Raw genomic sequence first — 19,620 nt, forward strand, 5'->3', positions numbered from 1 at the left:
GCTATTAATAGCCTTCTTTATAACATGTTCACTTCTAACTCTAACAAAAAGTCTTAATCATTTTTCCAGATTACCCAGATAATACTTGCCTCTAGAGAAGTAGCTTACATCAAGCAAAAATTCCCAATGAAAAATATAATAATACACTGCCTGTAACATCTGCCGTCTGACTAAACTATTGATGAAGCTTGCTAGTTTTAGAAAATTATTCCCAATTATTGATGATGGTGTAATGTCCATAAAGGATAGTTTTATAAGCTTTTCACTGTACAACCTAATTATTTTCTCTATTTTACCAACATAATTCTCAGTCAATGTTTTTCCAATATTGTTAATCCCTCCAAAGACGATTATGTGACGAGTACCTAGAGCTGTTTGACAGGATCCTGAAAATACATTTTCTGATGTCAAATATTATGCAGCCTTTATGAGAAATGGTTATTACCCACAGTCCTGAAATTCTTTGTAAGTAATTCACCAGTCTCTTCAACACTGAGTCTCTGATGACAAATATTTTTTCTGTATTCATACTCTGCTCAGCCTCTCCTTTTTGTGTGTCAACATTTGTTGAGCACTTTTGCAACTTATTTTCCATGTTTACAATATCCAGTTCTATCTGCGGTGGTGGTGCTGCGGTAGCGTTGTCGCCTCACAGTAAGACGCTGACCGGTTTGACTCTCAGCTAGAGCGTCTTCTGCGTGGAAACATGCGTGAATGGGCGTACCTTCGTTGAAGGTTGTGCATTAGGGCTGGCAACTCAGCATGTAAAAATCAACTGCCAATCATTAGCGTACCAGAGTTCCGCTGTGGCGACCCCTAACCGGGAAAAGCCGAAAGACACAACAACAACAATATCCAGTTCTATCTTGTGTTCGTTTTCAGAATAAAGGATTATGGCCCTAACCCTGTCCTAACTTAATGCTTTATGGTGTATTTATTTTTCTCTTTTACTTGCTTTTCTGTTTTTCTTTAATATCTCCAAACTATTCTTCAGTATTATAGGAATAAACTTTTCTGTTTTGGACTCACCAGAATATCTTCTTCTTTTTTCATTTACTTTCATATAACTGAATGCATCAATAATGTTTTCTAACTATTAAAAAAACAACAGCATCACATGTAAACCAGTGGAAGAAACCACAGCAAAGGCCCTCAAACTCATCCTTATTCATGCACCTTCCAGCACCTTGACTTGTTGTAACCTTCAAAGGAAGTAATACACCGACAATCAAAATACATACTTATATTAAAAACACACCCACAAAAAATCACCACCAATAAGAAAACATTAACAATTAAGCTTTATGAATAATGGCAAGTATACATTTGCATACGTACATGTTCAACTGATGAAAGAATTCCAAATAATCTCTTGATTAAGACCAAATGGACTTTTATTTTACTGCAATATAAAAATTTACTTAACTTTAAAAATGTGCTTCACATTATTATTTATTCTCTCACTGCTTAAATGTTTGTAAAATATTCCAGCTTTTTTATATTTTTATATTCTGACAGCTACAAAAAATATGTTATAAAAATGATCAGCTAAGGGACTATTACATTGTTTGTTTTTGATGTTTTTACAATGTTCCTTCAATCTAAGTGAAAAATGTCTCTATTTCATCAACATATTCCTTGTCAGAAAAGCATTGTATAACATACACCATACTGCTACTGCTTCAAAAATTAATAATAGATACATTTTACTCTATAATAATTAATGAAACAATTTCTAGTTAGATCCCATCAGAATATACATATTACAATGGCCATAACAATGGATTAAACCTTATTTTCGTTCACATTAACCCAAGTTATTATTAATGTGGGCTACTAAAAATATTATGTACTCCTCAAAATGGAGAATATCGACATTTGTGCTGTAACGGAGACCTGGTTTAAAGAGTCAGAAAGCACTCCTGCGCTACCAGGCTATAACTTATTCCATACCTTTCGGCCCCAAAACATGGACTGAAGATCCAAAGGTGGTACTGTCTCCATACTTATAAAGGATATGCACACCTCCAGACTAGTAGCCCAGCATAATGCATCTGAGATACTTCAGGTATAACTAACATTGGGTAAGATGGCGATCCAGGTGATAGCCTGACATAGGTCCCCAACCATGTGCCTAGACTCTCACTACACGTTCCTAAGCACCCTGGAATCTATCAAGGTCCAACCCAACACTCTCATACTAGGAGACTTCAACTACCCCTCCATCAACTGGGAAAACCACTCAAGCACCGATGCACTGGCCCAATGCTTATTAGAACTTATCAATTTCAATGCCCTGGACCAGCTCATTCTTACCCCTCACTAGAGGAAGCAAAATGAGTCAGGCTTACTTATTAATACTGGACTAAACATTTTTGTAAAGATACTCATTTTAAGTACCTGAATGGCTTTTTCTATCTCGTAACTTACCAGGTCAGCCTTGTTATATCCACAGGTAGCACAGTTTTTATCTTCTCTGTTTCCTCCACAGGTAATCTGCTGCCACATGGAGAAGAAGAACATCCCCAGGCTGGCCAAGCGTAAAAATACACTTCTGCAGAGACAAGAACAAAAATAAGAAGTGCAGAGATAAATGCTTGTAAAAGCTGTAAAAGATCAAGGTATGTACTCTTAGATCTTAGATTTTTCATCTATTGTGACACCTGGTAATTTAGTCTGCAAGGCTATTTCTAGAGCAGTGTTGCTTACTAATATTATTTGAAAGTTACAAACCTGGTCTGAGATACGTTTAGGTATGAATTTCATTAGCTTGTATATTTGCATTTAGAAGCAGTTTGGAGTTGGTAAGTTATGATTCTATTGATGAGAATGCTTATTGGGTAATTTCATGTAGCTTTGCTAAGCTTTGGGTTGAGTAGATGAGCATGGGTTCACCTTTATACTGTACTATGTCAGCTTGTTTGGTTGCAGTATGGAGATTATTTATGAAAATGTTAAAGTGCAAAGGTTCTAAGATGGATACCTGTGGGACACCAAATGAGATGGGCAGGAAAGGGGAGAAATTTTGGTGCTGCTTGACAGCTTGCCTTCTACTTGATATGCAACTGTGGAACCAGGACAGAGTTAAGTGACTGAGACCTAAGGAGGAGAGTTTTGTTATGAGTTTTTTAGTAGGAAAATGGCTTGGATAGGTCTAGAAAGAAAATGAGACCAGGTTATCTGCATTCCTGTTGAAGCTGATGGTAGTGGTGAAGTTAAGGTAAGGCGGTCGTTGTGCTTAGGTGCAGAGAGAATCTGTGCTGCATTTTGAAGAGGAAATTTACCGTGAGATATTTGAGGAGTTGTGAGTCTATATTTTTCTAAAAAAATAATATGATTATGATGATGATTATGATAGCCATTGGTCTGTAGTTTGAGAAATCAGTAGAAGTTCCCATTTTATGTAGGGGTATAATGATTTTTTTCCAAAGGGTAGGAACATGTTTTTTTCTTTGATAGAGTGGTTAATCAAGGTAGAGACTGGGTAGAACAGTGAATTATTTACAATATTAATATATTTAGTTGGAAGTTTGTCTGTGGCTACAGTTGTTGGTTTCAGATGTTTATGATGTTTCTTGATTACTGAGGTTAGGGTAGATTGAAATGTCAATGTAGCTGATTGTTTTTTTTTTTTTAGTTCTATATTTGAAATCTATATCATCTAGGGCTATGTCCCTTAAAATATTCCAGTTACAATTTACTAGGTTAGTAATAAATGTGTCTTTGATAAATATGTTTAGGTTATATACCTGGTTGTATACTAAAGCAATTCTGAAATCTGTCAGTGAGGGGAAACTGAGAATTTTAAATGGCTACAGTACAGTTCTATGAAAGACAGAATTGCAAGGTCACCTCTCTGAATGGCATTGAAAATATATTTATGAGCTCCATTTTCTTAAGGGGTGGAACAGCTAGTATCACACAATGAGGAAGGCAAAGGCTCCAGCATAATATGACAAAATATTCTCATTTTCAAAATCTAAACACCACTGAGATAAGTACTGCCCAAACTATCTCATTTGGAGCGATGGTCTCACATTTTTGCATTTTGTACAATCATGATTTAGTGAGTAAAGTATATGTTTCCCTTTTGAATTCCATCTCTTGGGTCAGGTAATACTAACTGCAGATTTTCCCCATGGATCTCTTCCACAGGCATAAGAGTTTGTTCTTCTTTGGCTTTTCCCGGTTAGGGGTCGCCACAGCAAAACTCTGGTCTGCTAATGATTGGCAGTAGATTTTTACAGTGCCGAGGGGCCAGCTCAACACACAACCTTCAATGAAGGCACGCCCATTCACACATTTCTTTTGAACGCCACTCGACAGCAAGGAGGACATGCAGACTCTGCACAGAAGGCGCTCCAGCCGAGAATCGAACGGGAGAACCTCTTGCTGTCAGGTGACAATGCTACCGCTGCACCACCGCGGCTTCAGGCATAAGAGTAAATTATCAAAATAGTGCTACATACCTTAACGGGATATCATCATTGTGATGTTTGGGTTACAGTTCCTCACTTACAGATTGCCTAGCCAGTTATGATATGAATAAAGCATGTGTTAAGAGTTCCAGTTTAAAAGGCAGGCCACAACATGTTCTATAGAACATTATTTATTTTACTGAAACAGCCAGAGCTCCACACAGGTGTGCATTTGGTCATGCTGTGTGAAAAATCCTAACTGTACAACATTTTTTATTCAAAACACATTTTAATTACAAGGATAGAACACAAAACCAATAAACAAGCAATAGCTTATTGTATTATAATAAGGCTAAAGCATGATTCAAGTAGCTCACTGAAGTGCTCAATCTCCTTAAACAAGCCTGACCAGTCAGTAGTTCTCTTCAAATGGGACAGACCAGTCAGGATGTTTAAAGTCAATCCAAAGAGAAAGTCTGGACTTAACATGGGCAGTAGTGCATAACCTTTCAACAGATAACTGCATGTGGAGCCTCAGCCTGAAAGAAGTGGCAAAACAGTTAACAGTTACACATTCTTCCTGCTAGATCCTAAAATCAGGCCATCTGCACTGTAGCGTGACCTTGGAGTTGGTATATTTAAAGAGCGGGGGGGGGTGCAGGGATGCCTGCCACCCCCCCACCCCCACCCCCGCTTCCAACCCTCAGGTATGTTCTTTTTGTTTTTATTTTATTTTATTTTTTTTTACAATCGAAGTATGACAACTTCGAACTTATGGTTTCGACCATATCACATTCGAAGTTGTCATACTTTGACTACATGATACAGACCCCACAGAACAGATACAGTGAGGGGTGATGTTAAATAGTGTGGATTAATACAGTTAAACAGTTATGATGGGGGTATGTAGAACAGTTATGGTGATAGGGAATATAGAACAGTTATAATGAGAGGTAACATGGAACAGATATAGTGAGGGGTAATGTTAAACAGTTACAATGATGGGTAATGTGGAACAGTTACAATGATGGGTGATATGGAACAGTTACAGTGATAAGGAATATAAAACAGTTATGATGAGAGGTAACACAGAACAGATATAGTGAGGGCTAATGTTGAGTAGTGTGGATTAATAATGTTAAACAGTTACAATGGGGTAATGTGCAGCAGTCATGGTGACAGGGAATATAGAACAGTTAAAGTATGAGATAATGGGGACAGTTATAGTAAGAAGTATTCTGGTACAAATTTAATGACAGACAGGTAATATAGGGGTTGTTAAGGTGTGGAGTTATGTGTGACAGTTGTGGTATTGAGTAAAATATAACCCATTTATGGTGTGGGGTAATGTTGAACACTGTGAGGGAAAACTTTAAGGTCTGAGCTAAAGCGAACATTCCATCAGAAAACTATATCATGTTGACAGGATTACTGCTGTAGTTAACCTGACTGAGCTAAACCACATTGCTATATACTCACTGACTTTTTACTGCCAAATTGCCTTTCTGCAGAGAACATTACTGCCAATGCAAAATAAAGTGCAGTTTCTTATAAGGCTGAAGTTTCTCCAGTGCCCACAATATGGATAGGCATTCCTTTTCTACAGCTGTATAGCATTCCTCCCTGGGTTGGAGCCTACAGCTGAGATACACTACTGGTTGCTCTTCTCCCTCTGAAGGAATCTGGCTAAGTACAGCCCCCACCCCATGGTTTGAAGCATCCACCTGCACAACAAATTCTTTGCTGTAATCTGGACTAGCTAACACAGGGGGGGGGGTCCTCCCAAAACTCCTTTAAGCTTCTGGAATGCCTGCTCACATGCTGGGGTCCATCCTACATTATCTGGCTTGTTTTTCCTTGTCAGGTCTGTGAGGGGAGCAGCTATGGTACTATAATTAAGGACAAACTTTCTGTAGTACCCCTCTGTCCCTAAGAATGCCCTCACCTGTTTTTTGGAAACAGGGGCAGACCATGCCTGAATGGCTTCCACTTTGGCAGGTTCTGGCCTGATCTTACCACTCACCACTCTATGTCCCAGGTAGGAGACCTCTGCCATACCCACCTGACGTTTGCTTGGCGTAATGGTCAACCCTGCCTTCTGTAGTCTGCCCAGCACCTCTCTGACATGCTGAAGGTGCTCTTACCAGGAATGCCTGTAGATGGCAATATCATCTAGGTAAGCAAGGGCAAATTCACCTGCTAGGATACAATCTGTCAGCCTCTGGAAAGTTGCTGGGGCATTTTGCATCCCAAAGGACATCTTCGGAACTCATACAAGCCAAAAGGAGTCACAAAGGCTGAACTTTCTCTAGCACTGGGAGTCAAGGGTACCTGCCAGTAACCCTTGGTAAGATCAAGATACTTAGCCCCACCCAGCTACTTTAGGGCTTCATCTGTCCTAGACATGGGGTAAGCTATTTAGTTTCCTGTAGTCCACACAGAACCTGGTGCTGCCATCCTTCTTTGGTACCAGCACCACTGGGGAGGTCCAGGGACTACTGGATTCCTGAATTACCCCTAGTTCCAACATTTTATGTAGGCAGATTTAAGGAGGGAATCATTTTTATTATTTAATTAATTATCCAATTAATTAATGGGATGTTCTGATTGGAGAGTTTGCATTATAAAATGATTCTTTGATTTTTTCACTGATTGTGGATGAAAGCGTTACTCTAATAAAGATTAGTTTTTTACATTCCTTGCTTTCTTCTGGATTACCAGTTTGCCCATCCGATTTTGTGGTTTTTAGTTTGTTTTTGTTTATTTTTACAGTTACCAGTTTGCCCTTTTGAACCAGACATGGCTTTGGGAATGCCTGAATTTTTTTCGGAAACTGAATCGGATGGTAATAGTGTGTCTACTGGGACGTTAGCAGCACTTATTCAACAGCTGACTGGTAGAGTGGAAGCACTTATCACAAATGGTTTTGGCAGAACAATCTTCAAATGCACCTAATATTTCCAGCAGTGCGAATGGTCCTTTATTGAATACTTCCAGCACACATCAGGGAAATAATAATTTGTTCCCCCTGGCAGTGGCGTCTTTACCATCTAAACCTCTTATTAATCTACCAAACAAAGAACTGACAATTCCCCAGCAAGTTCCAGTACTGAATAAATGGCTTAATCAAGATTTTGTGTTCCGGATTCCTGAAACTGAACATGCAGGTGATTTTTGTACATTACTGGAGGAGTCCGATTACAAATTACTTAAATTTAAAAAGTTACAATTGAAAAAGTCATATTTGTCCAAATGTATCAGGATGAAACAGGTACTGAAATTGTTAAGGCTCTGGTGGTACCTGACTGGCTTGGAAAATAATTCACCTTTCCATCATGAACTACTTTGTTTTTTTTGATAGAATCGGATGTGAATTATTGGAAATCATGGTCCGTCACAATTCTAAACAACTGGATGGACTAAATGATGAATTAAGCCAATTGAATGAGTGTATTCTGAACCACAATGAATATGTTAACATGAAGTTTGAATATGTTCGGGTTTTTACCAGTATTGAACAATATATTCAACAACTGGGGGTGAACAAGGTATGAAAATTGTAAAGGGACAGTAATGATTACAGTAAAGGACTGGCTTATCCCACACCTCCACATTCTCAAACTTGGGGCCATAAACAAAATAATTCTTTTTCAACTACTTCCTTTTCTAGGGGGAACATAAATACAGTCCAATTTTTGGCCCCCTCCAACACAGGAATTGAATCATTCCAATAACCGGCCATTAAGACATTCAGAACGGATAAAGGGAAGACAGGATGTGGTCAGGGTATACTCAGGTTATGCTCAGAGTTTGTTCAGGGTATGTTCATGGTATGCTCAGAGTTTGTTCTAGGTTTGCTCAGTGTTTGGTCATGGTTTGCTCAGTGTATTCTCAGGGTATGCTCTGGTATCTGTGAATTATCACATCTGCCAAACATTTTAGATCTGTCAATCTCACAAAGTGGGGCATAAAACAAGGAATAGTTTGACTGTTTTAATAACCCCATGTGGACCTTTCCAGACTATGGATGTGGTCTTCATTCAGTTAGATAAGTGTGAAGAATTTAGTTACATTTTAATAACTGTATGCATCATGCATGTATAATCTCTTGATAGAAGGACTGCCTTTCTGTAAAACAGACTTAATCTTAGTCTGTAAAAGGCTGTTACAGGAAGTGGTGACCTAGATTTGGAATAGTAGTGCCCATAAACAGAAACCAAGGCTGGGGTGGCTTGTAGCACAGGCTTTGGGGCTGCAATCTCCCAGTTAAAAACAGAAAACAATTGTTAAGTTAATTCAGAAAGTCATCTGTTAAATTAAAAGTAATAGATGACTTTCTGAATTTATGTTTTGCGTTGGGTCCTCCAAACACTGCACATACACAGAGCACATTCCGCAAGTACCAAAGAAGCTTGCTATCCACTTTTGCCATGCAACAGAGTTATGGCCTAAATATACCAGTGGAAGACAGCAGTAACATATTTCTTGAAATAAACTTGTAAACTGAAAAGGCAAAACAGACTACTGAAAAACAAAATAGAGAAGAAAGCACAGCGGATCAATCAGTCAGGACTCCTTATTAAACATAAAGGGTTTAATCCACAATTCCAACAACGACAACAACGACAATCATAAAACATATCAGCTGCAGCATTACATGTTTTATGATTGTCGTTGTTGTCGTTGTTGGAATTGTGGATTAAACCCTTTATGTTTAATAAGGAGTCCTGACTGATTGATCCGCTGTGCTTTCTCACTCAATATTTACTTTGGTTTACATGTTACTGCATTTTCGAGTGTTTGGAAGCACTCCATCTATCCAAGGCTCATCTTGTTATTTTTAAAATAGAGAAGAAACCACACAGTAGCACAGAACGAAATGATAAAGCGCTTTTTGTTTATTCCAATAAACAAACTTCTTCAGATCAAGAAAAACAAAAAGTCACAGCTTAAATACTCTCTGGGCTAATACTTACAAAGTCAATTAACTACTTAAGGTGAAAGCTGACTTACAAGACACGCCCTATTTGCAAACACAACTAGACTAAAAACTGCTTTTAAAGTAAAAGCTAAAAATCCAAATCGTCAGACTAAAAGTACAACTAGCGTTGTCTATAAAAAATGTGTAAATCTAACCAACTACTAAGCTAGTGAGGCAAAGAAATAATAATTGCAAGTGCATAAAAACTCTGCTGGTGTTTGTAAAACTGAGTTAATACAAATACCTATGTCAGTGCACTAAACTGTGTATGCTGAAGCACATCAAGTGTGCTGAACATAATTGGTAATAAGTAAAGTATCAAGATAAAACTACAAATTCTCAGCAAAAAATACACATAAGGTCACTGAACCAAGGTGCTCAAGAGCATTAGAATAACTGTATCATGCTAGTGTGGAAGGTAACCTGACACAGCCTACCTATTAAGGCTCCTAAGTTTAAGAACACTACTTAAAGAACAGTTCTCGTTCAGACCTGGTGAACTGTATGCATTGAGTCTAATTTGCCAAAACAGCTCTCGCTCTTCTAACTTAAGTGAGAGAGGAGCACCCCTGAAGTCCTGTGTGATCTGATCAATAATCAAAAATTTAAACATATGGTTGGGATAAACTGAAATGTGTTTTGCTAGTGCATTATCAAGTTTCTGCTTCCTGATTGCATAAGTATGTTCATAAATGCGGTCATGTAGGCGTCGTTCTGTTTTGCCCACGTAGAAAGCTGTACAGGTTTGCCACATAACTAAGTAGATCACCATTCTTGAGTTACAGTTAGCTCTTACGTTCAACTTGTATTCGTAATCGTGAACTTTAAATCTATTGGATTCCAAGATGTATTGACAAAAATTACACGCCTGGCATTTAAACATGCCAGCTGTCATTGGTGTTTTGATATTATGTCGTTCAAGGAGGGCTTTGAGGTTTTTTGCCTTTCTATAAACAACCAATGGGTGATTACCAAGTTTTTGGTGTACTGTGTTGTCCTTTTTGAGTAAGTCCCAATTTTTACGTAGTGCCTGAACACAGTCACTACTATTGAAACTGTATGTTGTTATGAATGTGACACCAAAACATTCAGAAGGATGCCTACTTGTGTGGACATTTACTAAGTCTGTGTTCGAGGGTTCAGTGTCATTCATAAGAACCAACTCTCTATTCAAGATTGGTTTATAAAAATGACACTGACGCTTAGACGACACTTCTTCTATAATAGTGTCTAACATTTCATGTGGGTAACCCCGGTGTAAAAACATATTCCTTAGGTGTCCACATTCATTGGCAAAATCACTATCCAATGTGATAATGCGGGCTGCCCTCACTAGCTGACCTTTGACGATCGCCCGCTTCTGATGAAAAGGATGACAACTTGTGTAGTGCAGGAATGAGTTGGAGTACGTTACTTTCCTATATATATTAGCTGTATATTTGTGAAAGCTAGTGTCTTTAGAAAGAAAAATATCCAAGTATGGGATGGCTTCAGTATGGAAACTAGCAGTGAATTTCAAAAACTGTGTAGTTTAATTAAAATAGTCCACTAACGCTTCACTCGTGGGCAAGTCGCCGTCCAGGAGGATAAAAATATCGTCCAAGTAATGAGTGTAAAAAATCACCTGGTCTTTAAATGGGCAGTTAGTGGACACATAATCGTGTTCCCATTGTGCCATGACTAGATTGGCAACACTGGCCCCACAAGGGGAGCCCATGGCTACTCCAGTTTTTTGCAAATAAAAGTTATTGTCAAATGTAAAAAAATTGTTAGACAAGACCAGGTCCAACAATTCGTGAACCAGAACCAACTCATTCCCACTACTACCATTAGATCTAAGCACTTGTTTTACCCAGTCCACTGCTATGTCTTGGGGAATGCAGGTGTACAAATCTTTAACATCAATAGTAAGGAAATTGTACCTTGCGTTGAAATCTAACTTGTTAATTTTACCAAGGAATGACCAAGAATCTTTGCAGATCTGTGGAAAGTTGACCAAGTGTTTCTGTAAAATGTTGTCAATGATTTTAGCACATGGATAGGTAGGAGAACCACGGCCATCTACAAGTGGTCTCATGGGTGGGTTGTGGACATCCTTGTGGATTTTAGGGATACCAAACAAGCACGGGAAATGAGGGTAAGTTGTTGATAAGTAATTGTATGTGTGTTGTGTTACCCTACCCTCGATGAACATTTCCTCATTTTGGATTTGTACACCTGCATTCCCCAAGACATAGCAGTGGACTGGGTAGAACAAGTGCTTAGATCTAATGGTAGTAGTGGGAATGAGTTGGTTCTGGTTCACGAATTGTTGGACCTGGTCTTGTCTAACAATTTTTTTACATTTGACAACAACCTTTATTTGCAAAAAACTGGAGTAGCCATGGGCACCCCTTGTGGGGCCAGTGTTGCCAATCTAGCCATGGCACAATGGGAACACAATTATGTGTCCACTAACTGCCCATTTAAAGACCAGGTGATTTTTTACACCCGTTACTTGGATGATATTTTTATCCTCCTGGACGGTGACTTGCCCACGAGTGAAGCGTTAGTGGACTATTTTAATTAAACTACACAGTTTTTGAAATTCACTGCTAGTTTCCATACTGAAGCCATCCCGTACTTGGATATTTTTCTTTCTAAAGACACTAGCTTTCACAAATATACAGCTAATATATATAGGAAAGTAACGTACTCCAACTCATTCCTGCACTACACAAGTTGTCATCCTTTTCATCAGAAGCGGCGATCGTCAAGGTCAGCTAGTGAGGGCAGCCCGCATTATCACATTGGATAGTGATTTTGCCAATGAATGTGGACACCTAAGGAATATGTTTATGGGTTACCCACATGAAATGTTAGACACTATTATAGAAGAAGTGTCGTCTAAGCGTCAGTGTCATTTTTATAAACCAATCTTGAATAGAGAGTTGGTTCTTATGAATGACACTGAACCCTCGAACACAGACTTAGTAAATGTCCACACAAGTAGGCATCCTTCTGAATGTTTTGGTGTCACATTCATAACAACATACAGTTTCAATAGTAGTGACTGTGTTCAGGCACTACGTAAAAATTGGGACTTACTCAAAAAGGACAACACAGTACACCAAAAACTTGGTAATCACCCATTGGTTGTTTATAGAAAGGCAAAAAACCTCAAAGCCCTCCTTGAATGACATAATATCAAAACACCAATGACAGCTGGCATGTTTAAATGCCAGGCGTGTAATTTTTGTCAATACATCTTGGAATCCAATAGATTTAAAGTTCACGATTACGAATACAAGTTGAACCTAAGAGCTAACTGTAACTCAAGAATGGTGATCTACTTAGCTATGTGGCAAACCTGTACAGCTTTCTACGTGGGCAAAACAGAACGACGCCTACGTGACCGCATTTATGAACATACTTATGCAATCAGGAAGCAGAAACTTGATAATGCACTAGCAAAACACATTTCAGTTTATCCCAACCATATGTTTAAATTTTTGATTATTGACCAGATCACACAGGACTTCAGGGGTGCTCCTCTCCCACTTAAGTTAGAAGAGCGAGAGCTGTTTTGGCAAATTAGACTCAATGCATACAGTTCACCAGGTCTGAACGAGAACTGTTCTTTAAGTAGTGTTCTTAAACTTAGGAGCCTTAATAGGTAGGCTGTGTCAGGTTACCTTCCACACTAGCACGACACAGTTATTCTAATGCTCTTGAGCACCTTGGTTCAGTGACCTTATGTGTATTTTTTGCTGAGTATTTTTTGCTGAGAATTTGTAGTTTTATCTTGATACTTTACTTATTACCAATTATGTTCAGCACACTTGATGTGCTTCAGCATACACAGTTTAGTGCACTGACATAGGTATTTGTATTAACTCAGTTTTACAAACACCAGCAGAGTTTTTATGCACTTGCAATTATTATTTCCTTGCCTCACTAGCTTAGTAGTAGGCTAGATTTACACATTTTTTATAGACGCTAGTTGTACTTTTAGTCTGACGATTTGGATTTTTAGCTTTTACTTTAAAAGCAGTTTTTAGTCTAGTTGTGTTTGCAAATAGGGCGTGTCTTGTAAGTCAGCTTTCACCTTAAGTAGTTAATTGACTTTGTAAGTATTAGCCCAGAGAGTATTTAAGCTGTGACTTTTTGTTTTTCTTGATCTGAAGAAGTTTGTTTGTTGGAATAAACAAAAAGTGCTTTATCATTTCGTTCTGTGCTACTGTGTGGTTTCTTCTCTATTTTGTTTTTCATATTTCTTGAAATGCCTTTCAGTATGCAACTATTAAGTGGAACTTACAATACCTTTTTGGGAGTACCCTTGTTCTCTGATTGTATGCATGACAGCCAGTTGAAGAAAGCAGTAATTGTGACCTCTGACAAAAAAGAGAGATGATATAGACTGCAAAAAGGACAAGCAGAATACTGTTTACTGAATAACTAGAAACTTTGAAAATTCCAACTCAAAGGGATCACAGCCCCTGTCCAGAAACATCCAAAAATGTGCAGTGAGGACTGAAACTATGAATCTAGAGGAAGAAATGCATTTCACCTGTTTAAAAATGCAGCTGAAGCATTAGCCCTGCTTACTAGCCAGCAAAGTCACTGTTTTGCCTAATAAACTCTTTTTTGTTATCCTGTTGACCAGTAGAGTAGCAAGGGTGAGCTGAAGGTGGCACCCACCTTGGGAGTAAGGTGTTAGGGGGCATGACTGAGCAGTTTCTATATTGTACCAAGTAGCGATTTTATCACAGTTGCACTTTAAGCTGTAGCAAGCTGATTGCTACATTTTTTTGCTCTTCCAGTGAAGAACTGAGAAGGGAAGAGGATGTATCCAGTGAACCATTATGTTCTGACTGGCTTTGAGACTTGGAGAGCCAGTCTATCAGAAGAATATTTTTCTCTTCAGATGAAGAGTAGGGGAGCCAGCCTGGAGAACAGCCCCATGTGTTATATAAGCCAGCTATGCCTCTGCTCATGACTGTAAAATGAAAATACTAATCACAAAATACTCATCAAATGATTGTGTTACGGGACTCAGAAGCCCATTCAGCATTTCTCAACTTGTAGGGCTAGCATTTAAAATTCCTAATTAGGCATTCTGACTCTATATGCCATAAACTTGATTAAGAGCAACTCCTTTGCTTGTACTAGTCACAACCCTCATCATGCAAAAAGGGGAATTTCCACATCTTCCATACAATTGCTAAAAACTGAGTTTAAAGAGGGGCTGTCCAGTTGATGTTTATCATGGAACAGCATCACTGAAGTTGTTCAAATAGTCTTCGTCCATCTGGTTATAGCTGTTCTAGGAGGAATCTGCATCAGAGATAACAGAAGTTATCCAGTTGGAGATCATGGATATAACATCACCAAAGAGCAACATTAACGGGTTTCCTTTTCAAATGACTGAAGCTGATGAATATAGTCAATGGCTGGTACTATATTTGCAGAGGCAGAACCATTATATAGTTGCCTATTGACCTCCAAGAAAGTTATCATGCTGATTATGTTGATTTTGCAATTACTGACTATATTGCTCTATGTTGAAACAAAAAGAAAGGTAACAAAGATTGAAAGATATTTTGCTGCCCTATTTCCAGTGTATGGGGTAGCTCATACCATTAAAGGTTCAACTTTTATCAAATAGTTATAGAAATATCATCAATGAAAGACCAGGCATTCTGAACAATACAACAACTGAGATGATTGGCATCTGGATAATGACCTCACAGAACAGAATATCCCTGGGCTTTATATTAACTTACAATGGAGGTTTTTGTGCTTTTTTGAAAAAAGATAACTGTGTTTCTATTCTCCCATACAATTCAAAATCTATATTGTACCTTACTAGCAATATTAAACATGACTTCACTAAACTGTATCAATTAATCTTGAACTTTATAGTCTTGGCTTGGGACCCTGGGGACAAAATCATTTTACATAATATTTTACAATCAAAACAGTATGTGTGAAGACAACAGAACAGATAGCAGCAGCTGAGTAAGCTATGGAAATAAGGTAGTCCATCAGGAAAGATAAGTGATGGAATAGAATGCACAACTCCAAAAAGTTATCAATAGAAACAAAGAGTGCAGGAAGAAGGGGGAGATAAAAAAGATGGACTAGGCTAACAAGGAAACTGGTTGGTTAAAAAAAGGGCTAAGAGAGCAGATGCAATGGTAAAGAACAAAGCTTCAGAGAAACTCTACTAGCTTCTAGAAATTGAGTCAACAGATGGCACAATGAAGTTTTATCAGACTGCAAGACAAACACAGAAAGATGTCATTCTTAAGTGCTGCCAGTATCATCTGCTTGCCAGTCCAGATGATACAAAAGGTAGATTAAAAGAGTAGTTCAAGAAAGTTTGCAATGAAGAAAACCATAAAAGCTGTACTGTTCATGCACAGCCAATGATAAAAAATGAAGAAGTTCCTCCCTAGAAGAAGTACAAAGTACACTGAGAAAAACAAAATCAGGGAAAGCAGCAGGCACAGATGAAGTAATGTCAGATATGATTAAGATGTTGGATGTGCTAGGGAAGAAATGGGTCCTGACAGTATTCACACAGATGCACATAACTGGGAAATAAACATTCTAGTACCAGTGTAAAAGAAAAGGGAGGACTTCATAACTTGGTAGTAGTGAGAGAATCAAACTTCTGTTATCCTGTATGAAAGTGTAGGGCAGGATGACAGATAAATGAATGACCAGGGTAATAAAATGTAAGCTAAAAGGTGAGGAATGGGAGACTGCTATGTTTACTTAACACTTTTATTAAATTATCACTTAAGACAAAGGAAAACATAGATTAATAGGAAAGAAAAAACATACTAATTTTTTTTTTCCATTTACATACATCACATATATTTTCTTTACTTGTAACTATCATCAGCCCAACATTACATACATTTTTGAATTCCTGCTTTCCCTTAAACCTCTTCCCTCCTCCTCCTCCTTCTGAAGATTATTCTTCATACCTCTCAACTCTACAGATAGTCACAGAATGTCCAGAATTTTGCCTCATATTTTTGGTCAGTTTCTCATAAAATTGTGTTTTTCTGGTAAACTGATGAAGGTTGAAGTCAGAAAATAAAGACAAACACTTGAGTATCAAACTTCGTACCCTTTCAGAATATTTGTGCGAATGCAATTGTTATTCTATCAACTTTCTAAATTTGCAAGAGCAATATTTAAAAAGTATCCCTGTTTTGGGGTCTTTGACCCCCCCCCTCTTATTTATGGCTTTGTCCGGGTTTCTTGCTCTAAGAGGTTGAGTGGTTTGTTCGGGTTCCTATCAGAAGAGCAAACACTTAAAATAGTGAATGCTCTGCTATCGAACCATAAACTGCGAAACCTGAAAATGTTGAGGGCACAGAACAGCAATTTTTTCCCAGGGGAAAAAATCTCTGGGCCGTCCTCTGGATTTTGCTGGTTTCTCCACTGTGGTGCAATCTCGGAGGGGTTTTTTTTTTTTTTTTTTGGATCAGCAAACTTTTTCCCTGGGAAAACATTCGCTGATCTGTTCCTTCAATGTTTTCAGGTTTCACAGCTGTAAGTTCCATAGAAGAGTGTTCACTATTTCAAGCGTTCAGTCTTCTGATATAGACCCATTTGTTCTATATGTATTGTTCCTGCACTTTCCATTTATTTATTTGTAATTTGCTCTTTCCCTTTTCTAAAGATCCCTCTCCCCATTCTTTTATCTCTTCTATAATTTTCAATATTTCTAATACTGTCAGTTTAGACTTTGATTTCCATTATCCGGGAATTACTTTTTTGACAGCAAACAAAATTAAACTTAGTAAGGCCTTACTATGCTTAGGCACTTCAGATCATGTGCACAACTCAAAAAATTATTTCCTTACTTACAGCGATTTGCTCACTTAAAATATTTATGACACAGTAATCTGCAGGGATTATTTTTAAATCTCCTACCTCGTTATACTCCAAAAACATATGTTGCCAGTTACCTCCTTCTTGCATATCCCACCTGCAGCATTTGCTATTTACCTGAGGAAAAAATCATTTGAAGTCTGCTTAGGGTATACAAATGCCTATGCAAACACTTCCAATCAAAGTTCCTAAACCTTCTGGTCTTTGCTGCATACTTGGGGGACAAACATATGTCCTCCCATTGTTCTCTTGTAAATTGCTTTTCTAGTCTCTCTTCCCAGTCTTTTCTACCATCTCTGATTAACTGTTATAGTTATCATGTAATATTTTACATGTCCTACTAATTATCCATTTTTAACAGCAGCTTCCTTCTTCAGATTCAGCTAAAAACTCTACCGGATGGCCTTATCCCTCTTTGCCTATACTCTGATATCAATCCGTGGTATGGAATGCAGTCTCTAGACTGCAATCCAAATGTCTTCTTGGCCTCATCCCACTCTTTTAACTTTCTCTGTCTAGTTATTTACTTCCAATAAATCCCAGCCCCCTTGCCTATTTTTTGTGCCCCTATTTACAGTCATCCCTAATGGCAAAATTTACTTTCTCTATTGTCATGTTGGTTTATTTCTTACAATACTTTCTGCTATGTTATGAATATAATATTTTAGATGGTTGTTATTAGGCTCCTTAAGGGTATGATCCAAACTCTCACTCACTCTTTATTTCATGAATTTCTCCCCTCCGTCATCATTTCTGTCCATTTTGAATTACAACATTCTGCTTGTGCTGTGAATATGAACCTTAAATGTGTAGCTCTAAAATATCCCTTCAAATAAGGTAATCCTAAAAAACCTTGTCCTATAGGAAGGATCAACTTATCCCACTTAACTTTTGCCCTCTACCCCTCCTAGAAAAATTCCTTCAACTTTATTAATTACTGTCCACAACTTCTTCTCTGGCTGATAAAAATATGACTGACCATAAATAAAACTAAATGGACTAAAAACATTTTCACTACTTGTATCTTACTCTCCATATATATAAAAAATAGCTTCCAGTTTCTCAGTTTTTGTATTATTTTTTGTTTAACCTCTTCCCACATATCCTTAGTTGTCATAACAAAAATCTTTTTAATCCATATTCCTAAATACTTAATCTTAATATTTCCATATAAATATGGGAATTGATTAACCAGTTCATATATATGAGTACATAATTTACAGCTATAGCCTTTGTTTTGTCTTCATTCATCATCTTCTTTTGGCTGTTCCTGTTAGGGGTCGCCACAGCGGATAATCTGTTTCCATTTCTTCCTGTCCTCTGCATCTTACTCTGTCACACCAACCACCTGCATGTCCTCTCTCACCACATCCGTAAACCTTATCTTAGGCCCTCCTCTTTTCCTGTTACCTGGTAGCTTCATCCTTAGCATCTTTTTCCCAAAATACTCAGCATCCCTCCTCAGCACATGTCCAAACCAATGTAATCTTGTCTCTCTGGCTTTATCTCCAAACCTTCCAACCTGGGCTGACCCTCTAATATACTTATTCCTAATCCTGTCCACTTTCGTCACACCCAGTGCAAATCTTAACATCTTTAACTCTGCCACATCCAGCTCTAACTCCAGCCTTTTTGTCAGTGCCACTGTCTCCAACCCATATAACATAGCTGGTCTCACTACCCTCTTGTAGACCTTCCTCATCTGTCACACATCACTCCTGACACTCTTCTCCACCCAGTCCATCCTGCCTGTACTCTCTTCTTCACCTCTCTTCCACACTCACCATTACTCTGAACTACTGATCCCAAGCATTTAAACTCATCCACCTTCACCACATCTACTCCTTGCATCCTCACCATTCCTCTATCCTCCCTCTTATTCACACACGTATATTCTGTCTTAGTCCTGCTGACCTTCATTCCTCTTCTCTCTAGAGCATATCTCCATCTCTCCAGGGTCTCCTCCACCTGTTCCCTACTCTCGCTACAGATCACAATGTCATCTGCAAATATCATAGTTCACGGGGACTCCTATCTGATCTCATCTGTCAACCTGTCCAACACCATTGCAAATAAGAAAGGGCTCAGAGCTGATCCTTGATGTAATCCCACCTCCACCTTAAACACATTTATCACTCCCACCGCAAACCTCACTGCTGTCATACTACCCTCGTACATATCTTGTACCACTCTTACATACTTCTCTGACACTCCCGACTTCCTCATACAATACCACAACTCCTCTCTAGGCACCCTGTCATATGCTTTCTCTAAGTCTACAAAAACACAATGCAACTCCTTCTGACCTTCTCTGTACTTCTCCATCAA

The 19,620-nt window shown here is 38.3% G+C and overlaps 1 protein-coding gene across 2 annotated transcripts in view; it reads right to left on the reverse strand.

Annotated features, from left to right (window-relative positions):
- TMC8 (transmembrane channel like 8) overlaps positions 1-19,620 on the reverse strand; it is an 829,418-nt gene that overhangs the window by 226,366 nt on the left and 583,432 nt on the right. For both annotated transcript variants that reach the window (XM_044068180.1, XM_044068179.1), the window contains one exon: positions 2,431-2,554. In XM_044068180.1, coding sequence (XP_043924115.1) covers positions 2,431-2,554 — 124 coding nt within the window. The remainder of the gene's footprint in view (positions 1-2,430; positions 2,555-19,620) is intronic.

This window comes from Protopterus annectens, chromosome 4.part0 (genome assembly GCF_019279795.1).
Source record: "Protopterus annectens isolate FY-2018-M chromosome 4.part0, PAN1.0, whole genome shotgun sequence".
NCBI classification, from domain to species: Eukaryota; Metazoa; Chordata; order Ceratodontiformes; family Protopteridae; genus Protopterus; species Protopterus annectens.